The 22,462-nt window shown below is 38.5% G+C and overlaps 1 protein-coding gene across 3 annotated transcripts in view; it reads right to left on the reverse strand.

The window, feature by feature from the left end:
• Window positions 1-22,462, reverse strand: part of LOC124159369 (telomerase-binding protein EST1A) — a 162,864-nt gene that overhangs the window by 123,695 nt on the left and 16,707 nt on the right. For all 3 annotated transcript variants that reach the window (XM_046535138.1, XM_046535139.1, XM_046535137.1), the window contains exons 8-13: window positions 20,743-20,963; window positions 18,707-18,785; window positions 15,413-15,523; window positions 12,618-12,875; window positions 7,656-7,717; window positions 6,525-6,670 (exon numbers count right to left, since the gene is read on the reverse strand). In XM_046535138.1, coding sequence (XP_046391094.1) covers window positions 6,525-6,670; window positions 7,656-7,717; window positions 12,618-12,875; window positions 15,413-15,523; window positions 18,707-18,785; window positions 20,743-20,963 — 877 coding nt within the window. The remainder of the gene's footprint in view (window positions 1-6,524; window positions 6,671-7,655; window positions 7,718-12,617; window positions 12,876-15,412; window positions 15,524-18,706; window positions 18,786-20,742; window positions 20,964-22,462) is intronic.

Below are 22,462 nucleotides of genomic sequence, written 5' to 3' on the forward strand. Positions count from 1 at the left end.
GAAGATGTCCAGGAATTCAGAACGCCTCTGAAAACAACGAGCCAGCAAAGAAATTTTAAATTTATGCAGAAAACCGAAAACAAACTCGCTGCCACGATTCAAATAACACTTTCGTTGAAATCAACCAATCAGCGGTCTCCCCAGTCACAAAGAAGTGGAGGAGAGCGGGCAAGTGAGGTGATACCGACTTTTCAATCTTGGCCACATGCGCAGAGACCAAAAATCGCCCATTTCTATCCTCAGCCCGTGAGAGCGAACGGCACCACCACCACCGCGAAAGCGCCATCGAAGGCCGCATGGCGGAGCGTCCCACCTCCTCCCACTCCCGAGGCTATTTTGTACCCCTCCCCCTCGTACCCCCACAATAAAACCACCCCCCCCCCCCCCCCCCCCGGTCGACCACACTGCCCCCTTCCCCCCGAATCCCACAAAAAAAATCACATACGAGCAGCGAGCGAGCACAACGCCCACCCACCATTAACTGATCTCATCTTTTTCCCTCCTCCACTCGCTGCAGCACAAGTGACCTTGAGAAGGTCGTACGAGGGGTGAACATCCTCGAGGGCACCGCCCTCCTCCCCTGCGCCGCCGCATCATCACCAACGCGTCTTCTCCCGCCATTTACCATCTCCCGCCATCCCCCGAGTGACGCCCAGCAACGTGCAGCGGGGTAGGTGGACCAGCCCGCCTCCCACAAACGGCTGTAAGACACGACCGCGCTTTCGCCAACACGTCATGATGGCGAAAATACCTATCCGCAAATGCTTAGAAACAACCGTGCCGCAGTTATCACATTACGGCCTGTTGGAACGGGAGTACCATCGATATTTCGCGAGGTTTTCGTTGAGCGGATTGCGCTCGACTTACGATAGCATTTATATTTCGCATCATCCTTCTCTCGGCACTACTTTATTCCCAAGCCTAAATGCCAAAAACGGCGTCCAGCCCAGGCGATAGCTATTCAAATAAGGGTGCATGGTCGTTTACTATATCACCACAATTTATAATTTTCACTGAAAAGTCCAAGGAGTAATAATTTAGATCAACAAAAATGTGAACAATTTGGCAATATTAATTATTAAATAAATCCCTCTTCTCATTTCAAAATTTCACTTTGAAGGCCGAGGAATCAGTGGCGCAGCGAGGGGGGGGGGTTAGAGGATAAACCCCCCACCAGAGCTCACAGAAATATTTAAGTTTAATCCATTTTAATTCATTGGATTAGGATCACTTATAGAATAGTGTTAGGATTAATCAAATATACTTCAGAAAGCCGTAAAACTCGCCATTTTGAACCATTGATCTTAAATTTTCTGGAGGCGGGCTCCCGCAAATCCCACTTACCCTGGCGGGTATGCAATACCCCCACACCCCTAAGTATTAGTTGCGCCTAAAACTCCCTGCGAGGAATGATAATTTCGGTATGCGCAAGAAGGAAAAACTTCGCGTATTATCATTAATTACATTTACAAAATGAGGAAAATTCCCTCTTACGCTCTTATTCTTCCCAATAGTTTGAAAACATGATGTATAGGAGTAAATATGAAAAGATAAAAGAGCTTTATACAGGATGAACCCAGAGTTGGGTAGCTTTTCACATTACATGCCATACTTCCCCGGGTACTCTACACATACACCGCAGCGGGTAGAATGATTCCCTGCTTAAATATGACTATACATAACACAATCATGCATCCACCTAAGTAATACGTAAACGAATTATTTTTCTTCCACAAGGACATTCGCCCCGAAAAAAAATTAAAGGATATTTTTAATTCGATTTCAAAATAAAATCTAATGAGGAAGAAATTCCTCAAAAGTTAATCGACAGATTACAACAATAAAGGCGAAATTTCAATTTTGTAACATGGTTTATTTTAAAACCATTCAACCTCCTGAAAACAGTGGAAAACATTAAGACAAAACCGTGATCTCGTTAAGTCAATGCTATGCGTACTAACGGAAAGCTGGCGGCATCGGTGTATCAACCAGAACTCGCGAGTTTTCCCTTTCCTTAACTTCTCGCAAAGAGAGAGAGGACGCGAGCGGAGACAAGGAGTTGGGTTGGCGGTTTGCCACCCTCATGAGTTACTGCCGCGCGGAAAATCCCGCCCATGTACGAGCGTACTCGAGGAGGAAGAGAGATAAGATCCCGCCGCGAGAGGAACCGCCCAGGCCGGGGCGGACCGGCGGGAGGGCGGGCGGCCACCCCGCGCAGGATGGACACGAAGCCGCGGCAATGCGGACCTCTTGAAGACCTGCGTCGTCCTGAAGGATGAGACGGAGATGTTCCTTTCCGAGGAGCGAAAGGACACCCCGCTGCGGAGCGTGCTAATCTCACGTCTGCGTCGGGGCACGGCACATCCAACCCTCGCGTAACCCTCGACCTACTAGGAGAAACGGCGGTGTCACGACACCATGTCGGGCGCGCTGCTTTTTTTTCATTTCTTTTCTTCAAGTCAAACGATTCGTTGCAGGGTACATTTGCTAACAGCAAGAGAGAGAAAGAGAACGGACTTCAGTCACTGCAACGGTGTTCGACGATGCCCTTGCAGGAGAACGATGCATTAAAATGTCCAGGAAAAAATGAAAACTCACACTCGAATCATCATTCGTCACCCGCCCACCCCATCCGATTCCGACAAAATATAACTGACACTTTTTTAGTTTGAAGTACATAAATGGCATATTTCGGGAGATTTTGCCAAAATTTGGCACAAAAACTAGCAAGTTATTTTAAAACTAATGAAAACACAACTATTTGTACCTCATAAGGATTTGAACACGGAAAATTTTGACACCCTGATGTCCTACATTAGGATACTGCAACGACTGCAAGGTGTATGAAAGAACGGGCTGACATTTGGTACAGGACACTAAAAGAGGAAAAGAGCTGTGTCCAAACAAATGTAGAGAAAGGATGTAACAACAACGAAGAACCCAGCAAACAAAATCATGTAACATGACCGAACACTTGAAGGTAACAACGCAGGTATTATAGCCCCGGCACAAAAGCTAATATACACGTGCTCTTAAGTATTCATGTTTTATGAATATTAATTTGAAGTCTTATTTACCAATTGAAAGCGGTAGGCAAGCTGCGAGGAATATGGCACGAGGATTAATCACTAGAACACCAAAGTCATGCGGTTTTATAAAGAATCAGAACCTGCGAATGCGAGGCTCAAGAAAAAAAGGTATGTGGGAAAAACCTGAACAAGTAGAGCAATTAAACTATTTGGGCAGCACATTAGAGGAAAACCGACACCGGGAGAAGAGAATTGAGTAACCAAAAGAGGGGTTCATCAAAAGGAAAGAGCAGATGATAGAATCTTTATGTCAGACTTTAAAAGAAAGGTTAGTGATGAGCCTGATCTGGAGTTAGGCACTTAAGAGTGCGGAAACACGGACACTTATGAAGGAGGACGAGAAAAGACTGGAGGCGTTCGAGATGTGGGTATTGATAAGAATAAAGAAGGTTAAGAGGACAGAACGGAGGACGAACAACGAAGTACTAGACATGGTGGGTGCGGAGAGACAGCTTGTAGATGAGATATGTGGTTGGATGGCGCACGGTACCTGTGGGGAGGGGATGACGAAAAGTGTTAAAGAGAAGAATTTTGGGTAAACAAGGGAGAGGAAGGAAGAGAGTACGATTTGCAGACAGAACGAAAGGGCCTCACTAGGAGTTGAAGAGGGAAATCCATGAAAAAAGGGGATACTGCCAGATTCTTCGTAATTACTCCACGCAGACCTACCTAAAATGGTAAAATACTTTAATAATACTAATTCACTTATTATAAATTTCGTTTCAGCCTGGGGAAAATTTATCAGAACGCTGCATAATTCCGTTGGATATATTCCTCGGAGAAATTTAAAAAAATGTTGGCCAGGGGAGTGAGAGTTCAACGAGTCATTTCACCATATTTTTGCAAGAACTCCAATTAGAAGTCGACTGCGTAACTTGTAAAAATAAAATGTCTCAATTCAGGTAAAAGACGCCGTCAAAATTGACTGACTAAAATTTTTGCGTTCTAATGACTATATCAGAAGGGCCTAAGGCCATCATCGTATCCGTCCATTCTAAATATACCACGGAGATGGCAGCTGAGTTTCGAAAGGAAATACAGGAAATGAACGCGGGAACTGTCTCGTTATCACAAAAACCGTGGACGAGAAATTAATTCAAAAAGACATGCGTGAAATGGGTGAAACGTTTCGGTGCCAAGTCAAAACAAATCATTCCCTCCTCGGATGATACGCACATCTTCATTACCACGAGTTTCGACGCAGGAGCGGCACTTGTCAAGGTAAGAAATTGGCCCCTTGGAGGAGGCTAGCAGCAAGGAAAAAACGGGAGGTGAAATAGCGATTCATCAAAACGAAAAGAAGACCAAAAAAGTACATGAGACGAATCTTTACGACAAGGGCCGAATTTCTTGCGGCGAAGCGAAGATAATTTCCAGACGTTACTTCCCAAAACCCGTTCTGGAAGAAAATTCCTTGTTTATTTGCAGAAGATCGATCGAGATTAGATTAGAAACACGAAACACAAGAGCAATTCTAAACGTGGATGCCGTGAACATGAAGTGAATATCTGCGCGTGTAACTGCGCTGTTCGATCGTCATTAAACTCCACTTCGGAGATCAACCTGAGATTCGCCATTTAACTAAGACGCACACGGTTGACGATCAGGTGTGATTCATTTTGAAAACTCATAAGTTAAGGCTCGTAAGAGTAGCGGGGATCGGGAAGTCAGTGACCTCGATGAACCATGATACCACAGCAAGATTTCACGACGCAATATTGTGGTTCCATTCACGGGGATGTGCGAAATAAGCACTGTAAAGCTATTTGCGAGAGCCAGGATTATAGCACAGGCAACCGATTTGGATATAGTAGGCATGACTTTTTTCATTTCATATTTAGGACATTCGATTGATACCTTCAACATGTGATGTGCCCTCTCGTTTACATCCTTCAAAAAACTGATCGATTTGAATGGCAATCCATTGGAGGAACTTCACACGAAAACAAAATAAAGTTGTTTCTTTCTTGTAACTGCCGGACGATACCATCATTTTTCAGATATACCTTCAAGGAAAGTAGCTTTCACTTGACTTTGATTGACTTTGACTCAGATACTTTTACGCATAACTTTGACCATTTTCGGGGATAGCGGTAGGATATTGGGTTTTCCTTGATAAGAATGTGAGTTCTCAGAGAGATATGTGAACACTCAGAGGAATATATGAATACTCAGAAGGGTGCCCGCACATCGGACCTGACACTGACAGTTCATGAGTGAATGTTCGCGCTAGATTACATCAAGGAATAATAAAAAATGCATCTACGAGAATATAATTGCTCTCGTTAGGACCACATATGCCCTCATATCATGGGCTTTGCTATTTTCTGTCTGAAGAACTCAAAATTCTGAATGAATATCAAGGTTTTCAAAATTTCCATATAACCATGGCATTCCCAGTGTGATAGATATTGCTCAGTTGCCTTTCTCAGCATATTTTCACCTATTACGCAGTTTGGCAGTTGCCATTGATTCAACTTGTATTCCTCAAGACAATCGAGCCTCCACCCTTTGGAACTATCATGTCACATTTGGAGATAATCTTCATCCATCTGGGTATTCCTGTATTCTTTTGACTATTCAAATAATAGTCTTAGGTTACTCAGGATCCTGCCTGGATACTCGATAACCATCTGTGTACTCAAAAACTTGCATGCAAATACATTTGGCACACTTTTAGATAGTGGCAAACCCGAAAGAAAATCTATTTACTCAACTTGGTATGGAAAAAGTCAAATGCTGTCAAAACTGTCTTCATTCCAGTTCAAGGCCAAACGTTGCAAAGCAATTGCTCTTTAAAATGCCTCTGATAGCTAACATTACCTTCTAAGCCAATTAATGAGGTATGTGCACAATGATAGAGAAAGCAATAAAAAACCCCACTGCTTATCCATCCTTAAAAAATGATCACACCAACCAATTATAGAGTACATTTTTACTTAAGACGTTGATTTTAAAAAACCATTGGAAAAAAATGATCATGAGTCTTCGTAAGCAGCAGCAAAATAACCAGTAACTTTTATACATGTAGACTATGTTTCATTCTGCAATTACGGAGGGAGTGACAAATCAGTTCACTTCATGTACATGAGAAAGATTTCTCTGAGGGCCTTGTCAGTAGTTAAAGAAGGATAGATACAGATAATCCTGACTTTAAGCTGTTATTTACCATACCATAGAAATGCTAACCCAATCTTTTTCTAATTAAAAGCTGATCCTTTCTTTTGCGAAGTAAAAGCTAACTCTTATTATGCCAATGAATATAATACAGTCAACAACCTAAATTAAGGATAGGAAGCAAAAACCAAAAGTAGAACCGACCCATACCTAAACATACCTTACACAAAGCACAAGTGAGAACTTATCTGAATAAGAAAGAAAGGCAATGGATTTAATCCAGAGCCAAAATGAGGAAACATTTGAAACTTCACTTACCTCTAAGCTGTGTATTTTCTATTGCAAACATATTCAGTGCCAAAAGCTGCAAAAGTCTATTGGAGTTTAAAGGCAGGGGTGAGTGAAGCAACAATGTGCGGAATTCTCTCAGCATTTGAAGGCCAGCTTCTTGAAAAGTCTCCATCCTAACAAAAGAAACACAATACCATTGAAATAAAAAATAAGTCAGAACTCCTATTATGGTACCTCTCCCTGAATTTTTGAGGCCTGATTTTTGGAAAAAAATTCTTCATTTCTAGGTAAGCTTTAAATCTTTAGGTGCTAAATATGTTTAGTGCTCAGGGTGAAAAAATTAATGCAAAGATATAAAATCAGATTAACAAGTAGAGTGCTTTTCACACCAATGATACCTTTAAAATGAATTCTCATTCATAAAATTAATTAGAAATGAATTCCCATCACTTAATCTTACACTCAGCTGGTGTAACACATAATTTTTAAACCCTTATCTTGGTACATTTTTAAAAACGAGAGAAGTAACAGTTTTTCAGCTAACTCAGTGTTATCACTGAACAGATAGCCTAAATACCAAAAACTTTAACTGATATTCTACATACAAAGGCTCAATTCTGAGACAAAACACCTGTTTTTCAATCGTCTTGATGCTTAAGCCATTGTGAGGCTTCCAAAAACATAAAGAATCACATGATAAAATGACTATAGTTGGGTCATGCTTCTTTAACATGATTCCTTAAGATTTATTTGAATATTTCTGTTGAGCATCAGGTAGCTACTGCCCTGCCTTAATTGCTTGATGGTTATATAATGTAATTTCAAAATTAGGAACAGTTTTTTGCAGCCCTGAGAAAATTTACAATTAGGATAGATTCAGTATAGGGAAGCTTCATTGCTACGAAATTATTATCTCAAATATTCCAAGTAGAATGGGTTTATTCAAGAAAATAACAGCAGACTAGCTTTACAAAGTTGCCCACAAATGCAAACACTGTGCAAATATTCCTTATAAGATAAAATGTATCTAGGTCATCCGAAATGCAGTTAACACAAATGATTCCTATTTTGTGGGTTTGAGTTAACTACGAATACCACAGAATGAGTTAACTATGTGAGTAAGGTATTAGCTTAAATACATTACAGTAAAATACTTACCCAACTTTAGTAAATAATTTTCCTTGAACATGGAGATAACTTGTCACAAATCTCTTATTGACCTGAAATTAAAAAAGGAAAATGCATTATGGTCGTGGCTTAAAATACTCTCACTGAAGTAATAAACTGTACATGAAATGGAGAAATATAATTTTTTAAATTGGATGTTGTAATGTATATAAGTCCACCAGTAAGCTATTTCAATATAAAGCTTTGTTGTAGTTCTAACCCAAATGGGATTAATTACTAAACACCACAGGAATTTCCCAAAATTCAATGCAAGTCGCAGGATAGCTTCAATATAGGGAAGCTTCATTAAAATAAAATTAGTATCTCAAATATTACAAGTAGAATGAGTTTATTCAAGAAAATAACTGCAGAATATCTAGCCTACCTCTACAGACCCATCCACAAATGCAAATATTTTCAAAAATTAATCATAGGTAAAATGTATCTAGGTCTTAGTGCAATCCTACTTTATCATTTAGCATCCTATGAATCACCAAAGATAAAACCTGTTTCTTTAATCCATCACTAGGTATATGTGTGCATGTATTTTCTTAGTCGAGTGAGATTAGACGATAATTTGAAAAAACTTGAACCTCAAGCAAAAATCAAAATTCAAGATTTTATTCCCGATTCAAAATATTTTGTCTTCTAGATTTCTGATATTATTTCAAAAAACATTCAATTCGTGCTGAAATTTTTCCATTCATTACTGATATCATCAGGGTGTAGGCAGTAGCAATACTAAGTGGTCAGTAATCACAGGTGCATGTCCCACAGCAGCTGCATTGGGGGCAACTTGTGCGAGATGCAGCGTGGTGCCTGACCGTTTCCGGCGTCGCGCAGTGATTTTGAAGCATTTCGTGCTTATAACTGAATCTGTGACCTTGCAGCCATGGACGCATGGTTTTCGGAAACCAGGTATTACACGGAGCAGTAAGAATACGGGTGCAATCACGTTTTACAAAATAGCAATATCTTGTAAATCGTGGCATGAATAACCTTAGGACTTAGGGGTTTTCGTTTTCTAATCAGATGAAGATGATTGGCCAGATTTAGTTGAAATCGGTAACCCAAGTGCCAAGCAATTCACATTTAAAATGGGCCGCTAAAAAGACTGCAGTTGCGAAAAGAAAGCTCTAAATGATTCCGGTCAGAAATAAGAAATAAAAAAATGTGTGTAGATAATAATAGACTGATTGATTTACGCAAATGATGAAAGTAACAAAAAATGAAAACGAAACTTTGGATTATCCGTGTTTTCCGATTATTCGTGCCGCCCCTCCCCATCATTAGCCCGGATAATCGGGAGTGTACGTTATCATAATTCAGGGTTCCCACTTTAACTAAATTATAAAATTCATGGTTTTTCCAGTTTTTCACGGTCTAAATGTCGTCAAATTCACGGTCTGTTGATAAGCCATTTAAGGCAAAAATATTGATGACGTGACAACCACCGGCCGCAAGTTAACTAAAAATTTATCAACCGCAACAGACGCCGTGAATGCAAACTTAGCAATGAAAGTGCTCTCTCTCTCATGACGTCACCTATCCTTAGCAAAATTCAGGTCCGGCTAAAGGTTGTGAATGGGAAAATGGAGGGAGCAGGGTGGCAGGGAAGTGAAGAAGTGTCGGATCTTTCACCAGAGTTAATGAACACTTTGTTTACCGGTCTTCCAATCACAGGCTCAAGATCAATGTGTCGTCATGGCACGCGGACCAATAACTGCACTTCGAATATAGGAGTGCAGATAAATGCGTGGAGAGTGACCTTGAAACATGATCGACGTAACGATTTTTCTTTCGATGTGTCAATCGTAGTTCTACAATAAAGTTTGGGAGATTTTTAAGGTTTTATGGTGAAATTCACGGCTATTTCCAGGTTTTTTCACGGTAGACCAAATGCACGGCTTATTCACGGTTTTAAGGTTTTCACGGCTGAGTGGGAACCCTGTAATTGGACATGGACGTAGAATATTGGAAGGAAAAATGTTTGAATAGAAATCACTATTCAATGCTCCCAAAGGTTCCAAAATGCCAAAAATGCCCTATTTTGCTTGGCCTTCTTTTGCAAACTAGAGCATGAAAGGAAAAGCTTTTAATATTAGATATGAAAAATGTATTTATATTTGGGGAAGATATTGTTAAAATCTGGATGAAAATCCATTGAAAACAGTTCTATCTATATTACTCCCATGCAACTCAGTGCCACCAAACACCTCGGCTCTCTAGCATATGAAGATATGAAAATTTTATTTATTCCTGTACCACTGAAAATAATACCATAGGCCTTTTAAATTAGGTTTTTTTTTTAACTTAACAATCAAACGTTCATGAACCTCCATGCCCTGGATGGAGGTAACCTACCCATGTGGGACTCAACCTGCAACATCTTGTGTGGCAGGCAAGGACATTATACCATTACCACCGAGGCCAGCATCCAAGTAAAAATCCATGTCGTAAGAGGAGAAAGTAGAAGAAAGTAGGGGAGGGAAGTTGAAGACGTGATGCAATGTGGAGGCAAGTATCCCTAGTGTGTTTACTGAATGCTCCTCAATCGAATGGACAACGGCATCGAAGATATTAAATATCTTTGAGTGAGGTCAGATTTTCGTTCATGGAAATCGTGACCAAATTACTATTATGACCAAAAAAACTAGGCCTATGTTAACATGTACATATCTTGTTATAACTTATTGGGCGTGTGCCAGCACCAGAAGTGGTCTACATTCATTTGTATAAATTTTGTGCCCATTATTATTAGGCCCTATGCTGAGGCCAAGACTGCTATCATTTTGATTCAGGGCTTAGAACTAAGAGATTTCTTGATATTTAGTGGTATGACACAGTGGCAGCGCGTGCGTATACGCATGTTAGCAAGTGCACACCCAAAGATGAATAAATTATAAAAGAAAACTATTCCTTTGCAACGCGAAGGATAAAAGTACTGTCTGCATATGCAAGAAACATGAGCCTCCGAACGCTACAGCTTCTCCTTTTCGAATTCACCGCTCTACAAGTGTGCGATCCCGTGGCATCATGCCGGGCGCATTTTCGGTCTGTGCGATCGCTTGAGGGAGCTCTGGCGGGACGAGGTAAGCGGGGGGGTATGTGCTGTTCAAAGGGGCGATGGGAGCAGACTCAAAACCATGGGAATGCGCACGCGCATGTTTTTGGTGACTGACTAGCAGGTAGTGTAGCGGTGCAGCCGCCACCTACACTACCTGCGCCCAGGATCCTAGTCCGTCTACAGAGCCATCTGTATAGCAGTTTTCTTCACTACTTCCTCATAGGGTGTAAGGAAAAGAGAATGAATTTCAACTACCGTCACTTGTGAAGGTGTGTTGAGAATAATTATTTTCATGCATGCTAATATTATTTCTGTTCGTGCAATTTTAAGGGTAGAGTGTACCAGTGATATGTTTTGCTTGCTATGTATTCTATTACGACGAAATATGACGCTCATGGATTAGGATTAACATAATATAATTAAATCATCCTATATCTGCTTTAATGCACACCCTAGATAAATTACCACCAGCCGCCACTAGAAAATAATAAAAGTGGCGTGTACAAATTGAATTACGAATGTGGAGCAACATACATCAGCCAGACTGGAAGTAAGTTTAAAGAGGGAATTAAAGAACATTAATCATGCTTCCAGAATAAGGACCCGGCATCTCTCTTTGCCAAACATCCACTGGATGAGAACCATATTAGTGACTTCACACCAGATATCCAAGATTTAGAGAAAAAGGAACCAATACATGATGCCTTAGAGCAATTTGATATTTTAAGATGTGAAAAAAATAAGGAACAAATTGTGAATGAAATTTTGTATCCTTCCCACACCCCCATTCTAGACCTTCCTTTCTTACACACCTAAAGGAAAACAAACCCTTTTCCAACCTTGCCTCCCTCACTACCTCAGATGATTATGTATTTACGTACACACTGGTATTCCCCTCTTCCCTTTCACCCGACCCACGTCCCGCTATCTCTCCCCCGACAATCGACAATGTAAGTGCAGAAATCCCAACTCCTCTCCATACTTTTATACCCATTCCCCACCTCTTTGGCCAAACTCCACCCCTGGTAGTTTTACCCCTTAACCCTCTCCTCAGACTGTTGTGTTTTTGAAATTTTTAAAATAATTTTGTGTGTGACTATTTATTCTCTGCCTTCTATGCACCTGTACCAGACAATGACGTGCCACGTCAAAACCTAGGTCATACATTTAATACATATTCATTACTAAGTTTTCTATACTTTTCATTATGTCAAGAAAATTCCATAAAGTTACGCCTGAAATGACTAATTATACAAATCTATATTTGAATGCAATATTCACTGCACTGCATTTGGTTTATTTTTAATGAACCTACAACCATCATAATATCCCATCCATTCTTCACAACATCCATTAATTTCTGGATATTTACTTTTCATTTTACAAGTCCTTCCTTCTTTTCTAGCCAGAGCGCATTTATCATCTACGTTAAGGTGTGAACTTCTTCTCAGCCAGCAGAAAATTTTTGATGTTGTACCACTAAACTAGGCAGGTATTATTACTGCCTGCACATTGGACCAAATATCCCTTGAAATTAAATTTTGCCAATATAAAAAATTTGGACTACGAATGATACAGCAGGTGATTTTCCTATCGCACTTTGGAATACATTTCATGGGAAACCATTGTAATTTGATCACCACCCACATCAACAAGCCTTAAATTATTCTTAATGTATAATTATAACTAAATTAACAACACTATAACTTTAAACCATGTAAAACTACAGAGTATTTGGTGAAACTTTCATCAAAAATGCAATGTTTCTTTTATGTTTCGTCAAGAAAGTATAGTAATGAAAGTAATACGAGAAGAGTAAATAATGATACTCCGCAAAGAAAGAAAATAATTTTCATATTTTAAAAACTGTTTTGAAATGCACATACCTCGACACTGGATAGGTGCCCTAGCTCTCTTTCCTCCTCCTCTCCTTCAGCCGGTTTGTTCTTATCACCACGATGAGAGGACAAGAGCAACCGACGGCCTCCCGCTATATCGGGACGTATCCAAATTTCTCTTCTGAGTCCCCATCTATTCTTACCCTCCACTGACTCATCTACAGCATCACCAGATTCCCGAGATGCCCTCCTTTCCTTCTCCCTCGCTGCCTCTTCTTCTCTCCTTTTCCGTTCAGTCTGTTCAAACTATGAAAAAAGCAAATAAATATTAGACAAAGCCAAAAGTAGCGATAAAAAACATACATGAAAATGATAGAAAATCGAATTCGAAAGAAGAACATTAATGTTGGTAATATCAGTTTAATATCAGGCAGTAATATTGACATAATATTTTCATAATTTAAATACTTTTCTTAGCTTGACCAAAGCCAAGTCATTTTATCATCTTATATTTTGAATTGAGAAAATTTACTAGTTCTGGAAAGACTGTTTCAACTGCCTATAATGATTAACCCATTTCAGCCCAGAAAAATGTCTGAAATTCCAATTTGCACCCTTCTCTTTAAACAAGTGGGATTATGTATACCAGCTTCAAAAATAAACTAGTACATGGATTAGGTCAACAAAACTTTCAGCAGCAAATTTGTAGCAATTTGAAAATAAAAGAGTGCATTGTTTTTCATCAAGAGCCTCACATACTCAGAATTATAGGGTGTAGACATAAGGCTACCGTGGGCAGATATTGGTTGATAACACATTTCATGCAAAATAAGGCACTGAAAAGCTACATAAAACATTGAAAATTGATACAAATGTTTAAATAATGCTCATGAATTATATCACAGTAGTTGGTTTACTCTTGAGTAGATGAAGTATTTACCTCAGGCTTTACTTAATGGAAGTTAGTGACATTTACAATGGGTCTAGAATACCCATTAAAACACCCTAATGTAAAGGCATTCCATTCAGCATTCATTCCTACATAGGCGAACAGAATTTCTTCAGTGACCATGACCATCTTCAGATTATTCACCCTAAATTATGAATTTTGTAGGATAAAAAAATGAACAAAGGCCCAATGTGAGAGTTTCTCAACAAGTCTTTAGAAAATGTAAAAAAGCAAATAACGTTGGTCATTTTTTTAAAAACATCTTCCTTACAAGTTTACATATTTTTCCAAGAGTTTCTCCAAAACATTTAAGTACTTCAAAGCATAAGCTTTCTGAAACTACTCAAAATAGGAATATTTCTGGGCAATAACCACCTTATTACGAAAACCTTTGCCCGTAAAGCTATTTCTTCGAGATGGGAAATTAGAAAAAATCACTGGAAGCCGAATCAGATGGATATCGTGGATGTTGATAATTGAAACATAAATTCCATACTTTTGACCATCGCAACTGCACAGGTGTGCACTTGTGTATTGTCTTGGTGAACGAGGATTTTTTTGCATATCAAATAGGACATTTTTCCTTCATTACTTCACTCAACCAGTCCAATAAGATGGATAATACTCTCTTGTCATCATTTTTTCCTTTTCCAAGAAATTAATACATATAGATTACTCCACATGTATCCCAAAAGACCACGGCCATAACCTTGCTAGCTGATTTCACAACCTTTGCCTCCTTTGGAGCCCATTCCCCAACAAAAATCCGCTCTTTCAACAATTGGCTTGTCTCTGGAGGTAGCAATACATCCCTGTTTCATCAAAAGTTAAGTATCAATGCAGAAAATCCTCAGGATTGCAATGGTAAAGAGCCAAAGTAGCCTCCCAGTTAACCACAAGATTGAGTTCTTTCTCCACTCTCAGCAAACCCATTTTGATAAGGTATTTTTTACACGCAATTTTTGCACAAAATTTTAGCTACTAAGCCTTGCAATATGCCTGTGGCCTTGATTATTTGGTAAACTTCATCAATCACTTAAATATCATGGATTTTTTTTATCATTTCAAGGAAAGAGACTTCAACTGCGCATCCACAACGATGTCCCTCCTTTTTAGATGTATGGCCTCGTTCAAACTCATACACCCAGTGGTAAATAGTTGCAAACAAAGGAGAAGATACAGTAGATTCTTGTTATTACAAAGTTCACGGGACCGAAAAACCAGAGGTTCTTAATAACAAAGTTCGTAAGAACGGGCAGTGATTGACAGCAAACCATACTGCCGAAGGGTTCTCCGCTCCTTCTTTTATGCTGTCATCGGACAACTCTCGCCAGCCGGACTGTATGCAAGGCATCGAGGAGTACTGTCATCCTGAAGAATGCAACACTGCATCACAAATGTGCACCAACTCAAGATTGCAACGAACTGATCTAGCTGGGCGTGCTGGAGCCGAAAAAAATCGCTCTTCGCGGTAGGGAAGAACGGGCGAAATGTAGAACAGTTCCTAACTTCACACCTGATTCCAAGATACTTTTTTCAGATTATGCCCAAAGTGCAAGTTCCTCTACGCCATACCACATCGCATCGGCCAAAACAAAAGGCAACAAATTACACTAGTGCTCCTGCTTTTTATAAGCTGCAGATCTACTAGCAACGCTCCATCAGATTTGAGAAAACAAGGCTCTAAGCCACAAAAAAGAGAAACCCATACGATACTGTGGAATTTAGAAATAAAATTGCATATTAACACATAATTTCTAGGTGACAAATTTTCCATAGAAGGCCATTATCTTCACTGGAGCCCTTAAAACAGTACAGTTAACAGTAAAATTATGTACTTTGATATGAATGATGAGATGAAACAATATTTTTAGATGATCAAACATTTACATACCTTTTTCCTAATTTCATCAAATATTGCCAAAAGGTTCTCCCTAGCAGAATGAAATGGATTAGATGCCATAAGACTCCTCATGTAATAATAAACTGCATCAAGCTTCCTTCTCTGAAATGATAAAACAAAAACCATGAATATACACCACATTATCAAAAATTCCCAGGCATGCAATTGTAAGATAAACTTAATCCATTTCACAGAATTATTAGCATAAGACATGTATAACACAATATTTCCAGCAATAATAAATCATTTCATCAGTTCAGTTCAGATAAGTATTAAATATTGCTAAACACGCTCTAATAATAAATACATTAGCAATTAGATGCGCATGCACTACAATATGCCATCACTGTGCATTTAGCAACATTTTAACATATTTCTTTTCTAAAATTCCAAATTAAGCACAAAAAAGTAATAGAAAAATTTGTTTCATCAAAAAAATTACTATCTATTGATTGCAGCATGTGCTCCATTGACAATGTGATAATTACGTGCTAGCAACTGAAATTAAGAAATCCCACTTTACTTGGAAAGCAAGGGTAATATTTAATTTCATTTGAAAATGCACAAGATAGTGGCTATTATGGTTTTTGGCATGTGAAGCAATGTTCATACTTTACATAATGAGAGACAGGTAGCAACCTGTCAACTGAACTTATTGAAGCATTTCCGTATGACTGAACTTGGAGAAACATGAGGTAATCACCATTAAGTGAAACTATCTAGGAATGAATACTTCCCTTTTATGTAACTGACATTAGTTTCATTATATTATCTAATAAAAAACCAATAAGGCATGCCACTAGGCCTGGAGAATAAAGGAAGAACTCGGGCTCTCTCAATTTCACTTGAGTGCATTTTGTGTCATCTTGTATTCACTATCATCACAAGTTACATTAAATAAATACCATTTATGATCCATTACATCATCCCCTGCTATTAACTACTCAATGTCACATTCCTGTCAGGAATATACTATCAGTTCCTTTTCACTATGATTGCATTGAACCTCAAAGTGACTCTACTACTGTTAACAGACCAAAAAAAAATTTCAGAGGATAATTAGCTCTAGATTCTGGTTTTGCGAAATAAAGCTCAGATTAAGTGAGAAAGTGGACTCATAACACCAGAAAACTTGTACAGTATCACATCATAAGTCCAATCAATGTGATACAAGCTTCTAAGTGTGATGCTCGCTCATTTATTTTAATTAGAGATGAGTCGGTTCTGGTACCCAGTTCTCGGTTCTACCGATTCTTGGCCTGTCATACCCACATAAAGTCGGTACCTTGGAACCGGCTCAGAACGGTCACGAGGATTTGAATTTGGCACCCAAAGCCAAAATAGTCTGCAGCATATTTTTCTTTATTTATTCAACGCCAAAAAAAAATAAAATAAAAAATGAAAACACTTAGACATATGTACAGTGCAACCTCGATAAAACGACACCCCACGGTGCACCAATAAACACTCTCTATAGCGAATTGTCGCTTTACCGGAGGTGGTGCAAATAATAGCCAATATACCTCATATTACTCCTTTATTTTTATTTTCTCGCTTAGACGTGTTTGGTGTTTTTTTGGCCATGGTGTGTTCCATCAAATGCTTTCTATTCATGCAACTCATGGACGTGCGGGTATGCTGACGACTGCTCTCTGCCGCCCGAGGAACAAAAGAAGATCAAGCATTCGCGAATGCTAATGCCACAATATTTTCACCGAAATTAACTACTTATTTATCGAACGACAGTTTACCACAAAACGTTGAGACTGAGCACTCCATTAACTTCATTTCTAACAGATCGCTAGCAATTACAGAGATTAAGGAGTCTTGGTGTAAGTTTTTCCGGCGGTGAAACCCTCGCTATGGCGAGAGCCAACACCAAAAGGGCCTCGTAAAAACGAAATTTTTAACATGCTTATTATAGGATCAATTGACGGTGCATCGGCTATCCCTCGTAATATCGGGGGTCTCGCTATAGCCCGTACTCGCTTTAACGAGGTTCCACTGTATTACTTTCCGATAGCATGGCATTCATGTTTTTCTCTTTTGAGAGTTGCTAGCTAACATGCGCATTTAAGGGTTTGTCAGTTTGTTGCTCTTGCCAGCATTGTCATATTTCAGTAGCCGCTTTCAAACGAGCCGACTTTGATGGCATGGCACCCATTTGGCCCGGCAATGTGCCGTCTACAGCGTGAAATACAGACAATGCTACATTGAGTACGCATACGAAACACCTTGTTGTTGGTAGCCATTCACGTAAAATTCAGGCGGCTCTCACATGAGACGACCGGAGACGAACCTCTGCAATGCCGTGTGCCATGCCGTGAACAGCGGCCAGCAGAAAATCGCTTTACTCTTCATGATCGAGAATAGGATACCAGAATTAAAAAATGATTCCAATAACATTAAAGTAAGAGCTATCATATCAGTTTTTAGCTGAGAATCTTTCCTGCCATCACTGCTTTCGTGAGATACAGTGGCTGGACTTCTGCAGACACTCGCTACACCATATGTCTATGCCATATGTGACATCTCCCATGACACTCAGAAGAGCAGAGAATTATACGCAGGAATGAAATTTTCATTTTTTAATTAATTCCAATAAAGAGAAAATTCCAAATTAAAATCGCATGGCGATGAATAAATAATCAGGGCATTAGAAACTTTTAACTGAGGCAAGAAAATAGGAAACTACCCCATTATGGTCCTGTCCCGGCCAATATAGCAAAAAATGACACTACGAAGAATAATGCCACCCACATAATTAATCAACGATAACTCACAGATTAATGAAGTACATGAGCACTCATTAAGCCACTAACTTCCAAGAAATATTTATGATTAAATAATTTGCACAGCAAGAAAAACTCATAGTTAAGAGATCAGGATTTTCATACAAGAACTGTAACAACAATCATTTAGATCTTGACAGATTGTGTCCGATAATTCACAAGTAAAATAATACTTAAGGCTAGTATTAACTGATATCTCATCACAAAACATAGCAGAAATTACACTGAAATAAAAAAAGATATTTTTAAAAGAGTAATAGACAGCTTTCAATCAAAGAGTAACGCTTCACTGAGAAAAAGAAAATTGCTTTACATTTAAAATTAGGCCAAGTACTGTACACTTTTCTCACAAAACAAAAACAAGCAAAAAATAGAGCATTAAAAAATTCATAATTATATAAAGAACAAAAAATCAGAATTTACCTTTAGTAATTTAAACAAAATTATTTATACAAAATACTAATCTGCATACATATTAGTAGAAAATACTCACAGCATAGATGGCTAACAGAGCTAACTGGTTGTATGGTCGCCCATTTTTAGGATTCACCAGCTGAGCTTTCAGATACCACCTGAAAAGATTGAAGTGAATAGACTAATGTTTATTTCCTTGGCACATGATCCAAAAAAATGCCATGGGCATCGAAAAGAAGGTCAAAAATTGTCTTGTAAGAGTTAAATAGGAGGATTTGTTACTTATTACAGGAGCAATTATTAAAATTCTTTTCCAATTGATTCATGAACCTACATTTGAACACTGAAGAACATGTGTTTGCCGTTGAGGCCAATTTTTCAAGCAGATGTTCTATGATTGCAACCCAGCACACCTTTCCGAATCACTTTAATCTACCCCCGTTGATCCCTGTTCCAGATCGGAAATCAACTGCTATATCGGTTACTACATTCAGGCAAACTTAAAGTGCAACAAAAAAACTGGAGTCCCGAGTCCAATTCGTTCACCTAAGAACGTTGAGCAAATAAGAGCTTCAATTTTACAATCATTTGGTGCACAAACATGCATCTGCCCTAGAACTGACTCTCCAATCATTCCCTAAGAGTTCTTCATTATCATCTTCATTAACATCCTTACAAGATGGTGATTGAGCGAAAAAATTGCGGAACATGACTTCTATTCTTGAAGGAATGCATGTAAGGCCTCATCTCAATTAGGGGCGAATTAGAGTGGCCAGCACACTTTCAGCAATTGGCCCCTTGAGATTTTTTTCAACTGGGTTTTTTGAAATCCTGAGTTTTTGTCAACCATCCAAAGATCCTACAAGCATTGAAGACTGACATCCAGGAAGAAATTGCCAACATGACCCCTGCTATGCTAGCAAGATCAATTACAAACGCCAGAAATCTGTTCACTCAGTGTATGGAGAAAGGGGGATATCAACTGATTTGATCTTCAAAACTTTATAAAACAGAAATTCAGATATATGCCAACATTATAAAAAATGAAAAATTTCTGATTCATACAATGGGTTTTATTAAGATTCGGAAAAAGAAAGTTATATACAGAGCCACACCCGGTATTTTGTAGTGCTAAGCCTAACATTCTAGCAATCTATTTTTCTGTGTAAGACGTCATATGTTAATAACTTTAACTTACTTATTTATACATGTAAAAAAGTAACTATTTTAATTTTATGAGAGCACCCCAATGCTTAAGCAATCCAAGCCTGGCTCACAGACCCCGAGACTCTAGCGGCTCCCAACCTAATTCATTTAACATAGCGTGTAATGGTTTCCGTACACCCAAAGAAGTTTTGAGTGATGCACCTTCAATGTTTTATTTCATCCAGGGCAAGACTTCTTTTCTTTCGATTCTAGCTGTTATTTTTTGTTGTTTTTTAATTTAAAAGCTCACAAGCATGAAATCTAGCATAATGCATTCACCATTAAATATAATTTTTATCGAAGCCAAGAAATCTACCACAGAAGTTTTTAGTGCAATTTTTATTAGATGAGCAATCAGCAATTTCTAGAATTTTTTTTCCTTTATTTTGCCATTTTTCAAAGCTTTTAAAGACATAAATGGATTTCTGGATCACAACTCTGGGTTCATAATAGTAATAATAAAAAAATAAGTTGAAATGCATTATGCATTTTTGCTGAAAATTAGGCGAGAAGTGAAGCCTATAGGTTAATAAAAGTTATTAATTATTTTTATTGGTAGAACATTCAACAAATGGATAAACACAATGCATAATTGACCTTTTATAATTTTTTAAGGTTTTAAATGCATTATATTGTTTTCAAAATAGAATTCACTACGTTTTTAAACTGAAAGCTATGTCTCTGGATGAAATTGAACTCCATAACATAAGCTTTTGTGGAATTTGTTGGCTCAAATTGTGATGTAGAGGTTAGCACTTTCTTTTCATAAAACAAATGAAAATTGAGGAGTAAGTGTGCTAAAAATATTTCATACCAAAACAATATTATGGGCTTAAACATTAGAAGAGTTCACACTTATGAAAATAATGATATATGAGATTAATGACATAATTAAATAAGTGTACTCACTGTCTAGCTTTCCCATAATTTGCAGTCTCATTAGTCTGCTCCTTGTAGCGAGCAAGATCTCCTAAAAATATAAGTATCTTCTGGGCAGAAATAAGGGCAAGGCCAAGATAACGAAGGCCCTTTGGTGGTGGATGCCCACTTGAAGGATCAAGCCACGCATCCAAGGAAAATTTGTGAGCAGTTTGCAGAGCAGTAAGGAGATCTTCAAGGTAATTCGTCCACTGTGGAAAAGAATGATGAGTTCAATTATTTTAAAGCAGAAAAAGAATCATGAAAACCACCATTGATTTATTAGGTAAACAAGCTTGTTTAAAGTTGAGCTACTGGAGCTGTTCCACCAGTTCCAGTCGGTATGGTAAGTATACAAGTAACGTCAGAGTAAAGGTGGTACACAACTGACGGCCCAATTTTATTAAGATCATATACTTTGTACGAGTACAACGAAAATGTTTTCATACATAGTAACAGGTGGTCACTTAACTTTTGGACCACCCTAGAAATTGAAAACTTGAAGACTCGAGTAATACAGTGGAATCCTGATTTAAGGTTTTTCAGGGGGGACAAAATTTAAAACACTAAATGCGGACAAACATTAAATGAGGACATGCCATTTTTTTCAGGTTTTAGGGTCTGTAATGATTAGAATGGCTTTTTATAAATAAAATATATTATTTTAAGTAAGTAAAAGGTGTTGCATGCAGCAAAAAATTCTTTGTCTGCTCAGTGAGGGTTGGATAATACTTTTCAGGAATCAGCTGAAAAAATGGGTAGTAGAAATAAGTAGGTAATGAGAGGATGACAATTGTTTTCATGAAATATTTTAAGAAAATTATAATGTACATCAACTTAAAAGTATTCCCACAGGGAACATCATTATGGACATTAGTGATTCCATTTTTACTCATATTTCAGTCGTCTCGATGAAATTTTAAAATTTTTTCTGTAAAAGTGACATGTAGGTGATTATAGCATTTCTAATATAATAAGAAAAGGTGTAAGTATGTCCTAAAAAATCGTCATTGCAACAATAAAGATGAGTTAAACAAAAGGACAACAGAAGATCGCTAATCCCGAATTCTAAACTACCGAATAACTAGTAAAAGGGAGGTTTATTGGAATTTTGTCAACTTGACGTTTTCTGTAGCGTGCGAAAGATCCACAGAGAAAAAATCATTCGCCTTGACCGGGATTCGAACCCGGATCCTTTAAAACTTAAAACCCGGTATACTTTAAAACTAGTTTTATGTAGCCTCCGCGAAACGAGGGATTTATGAGCCTTTAAAAAGCCTCCTGTGCGCACATTTTGGATTTCGAGGTCATCCAAAAAAGTAGAATCTTATTTCTAGTATGCGTACAAGTCGATGGTGATTCAACTCGATGATAACACCAGATTCGTTGTCATATATCCGCGGCCTTATGCAGGTCGAATGGAGCCGGGAGAAGTTGCTTACGCGGCGCGCTGATCACCTTGACTCTGACTCGCCTTTTTTCTCGGCAGCTTTTAATAAAATTTGGTTGGACCTTGAATAACGATTAGCTAAACTCTGTTAAGTGAAAAGGTTTAATCTTCAAAAGAACTGAATTTCATCCAAAAAATTGTCTGTGCCTCTGGAGTTTGGCAATTTCGTCAGGGTTATGATGTCGAAGTCAACCACCAAGGAATACCTGCCGGATTTTCGTATTTTTCCGCGCTCATCTATTCTACCGTGAGTATGCGGTG

Source organism: Ischnura elegans, chromosome 5 (assembly GCF_921293095.1).
Source record: "Ischnura elegans chromosome 5, ioIscEleg1.1, whole genome shotgun sequence".
NCBI lineage: Eukaryota > Metazoa > Arthropoda > Insecta > Odonata > Coenagrionidae > Ischnura > Ischnura elegans.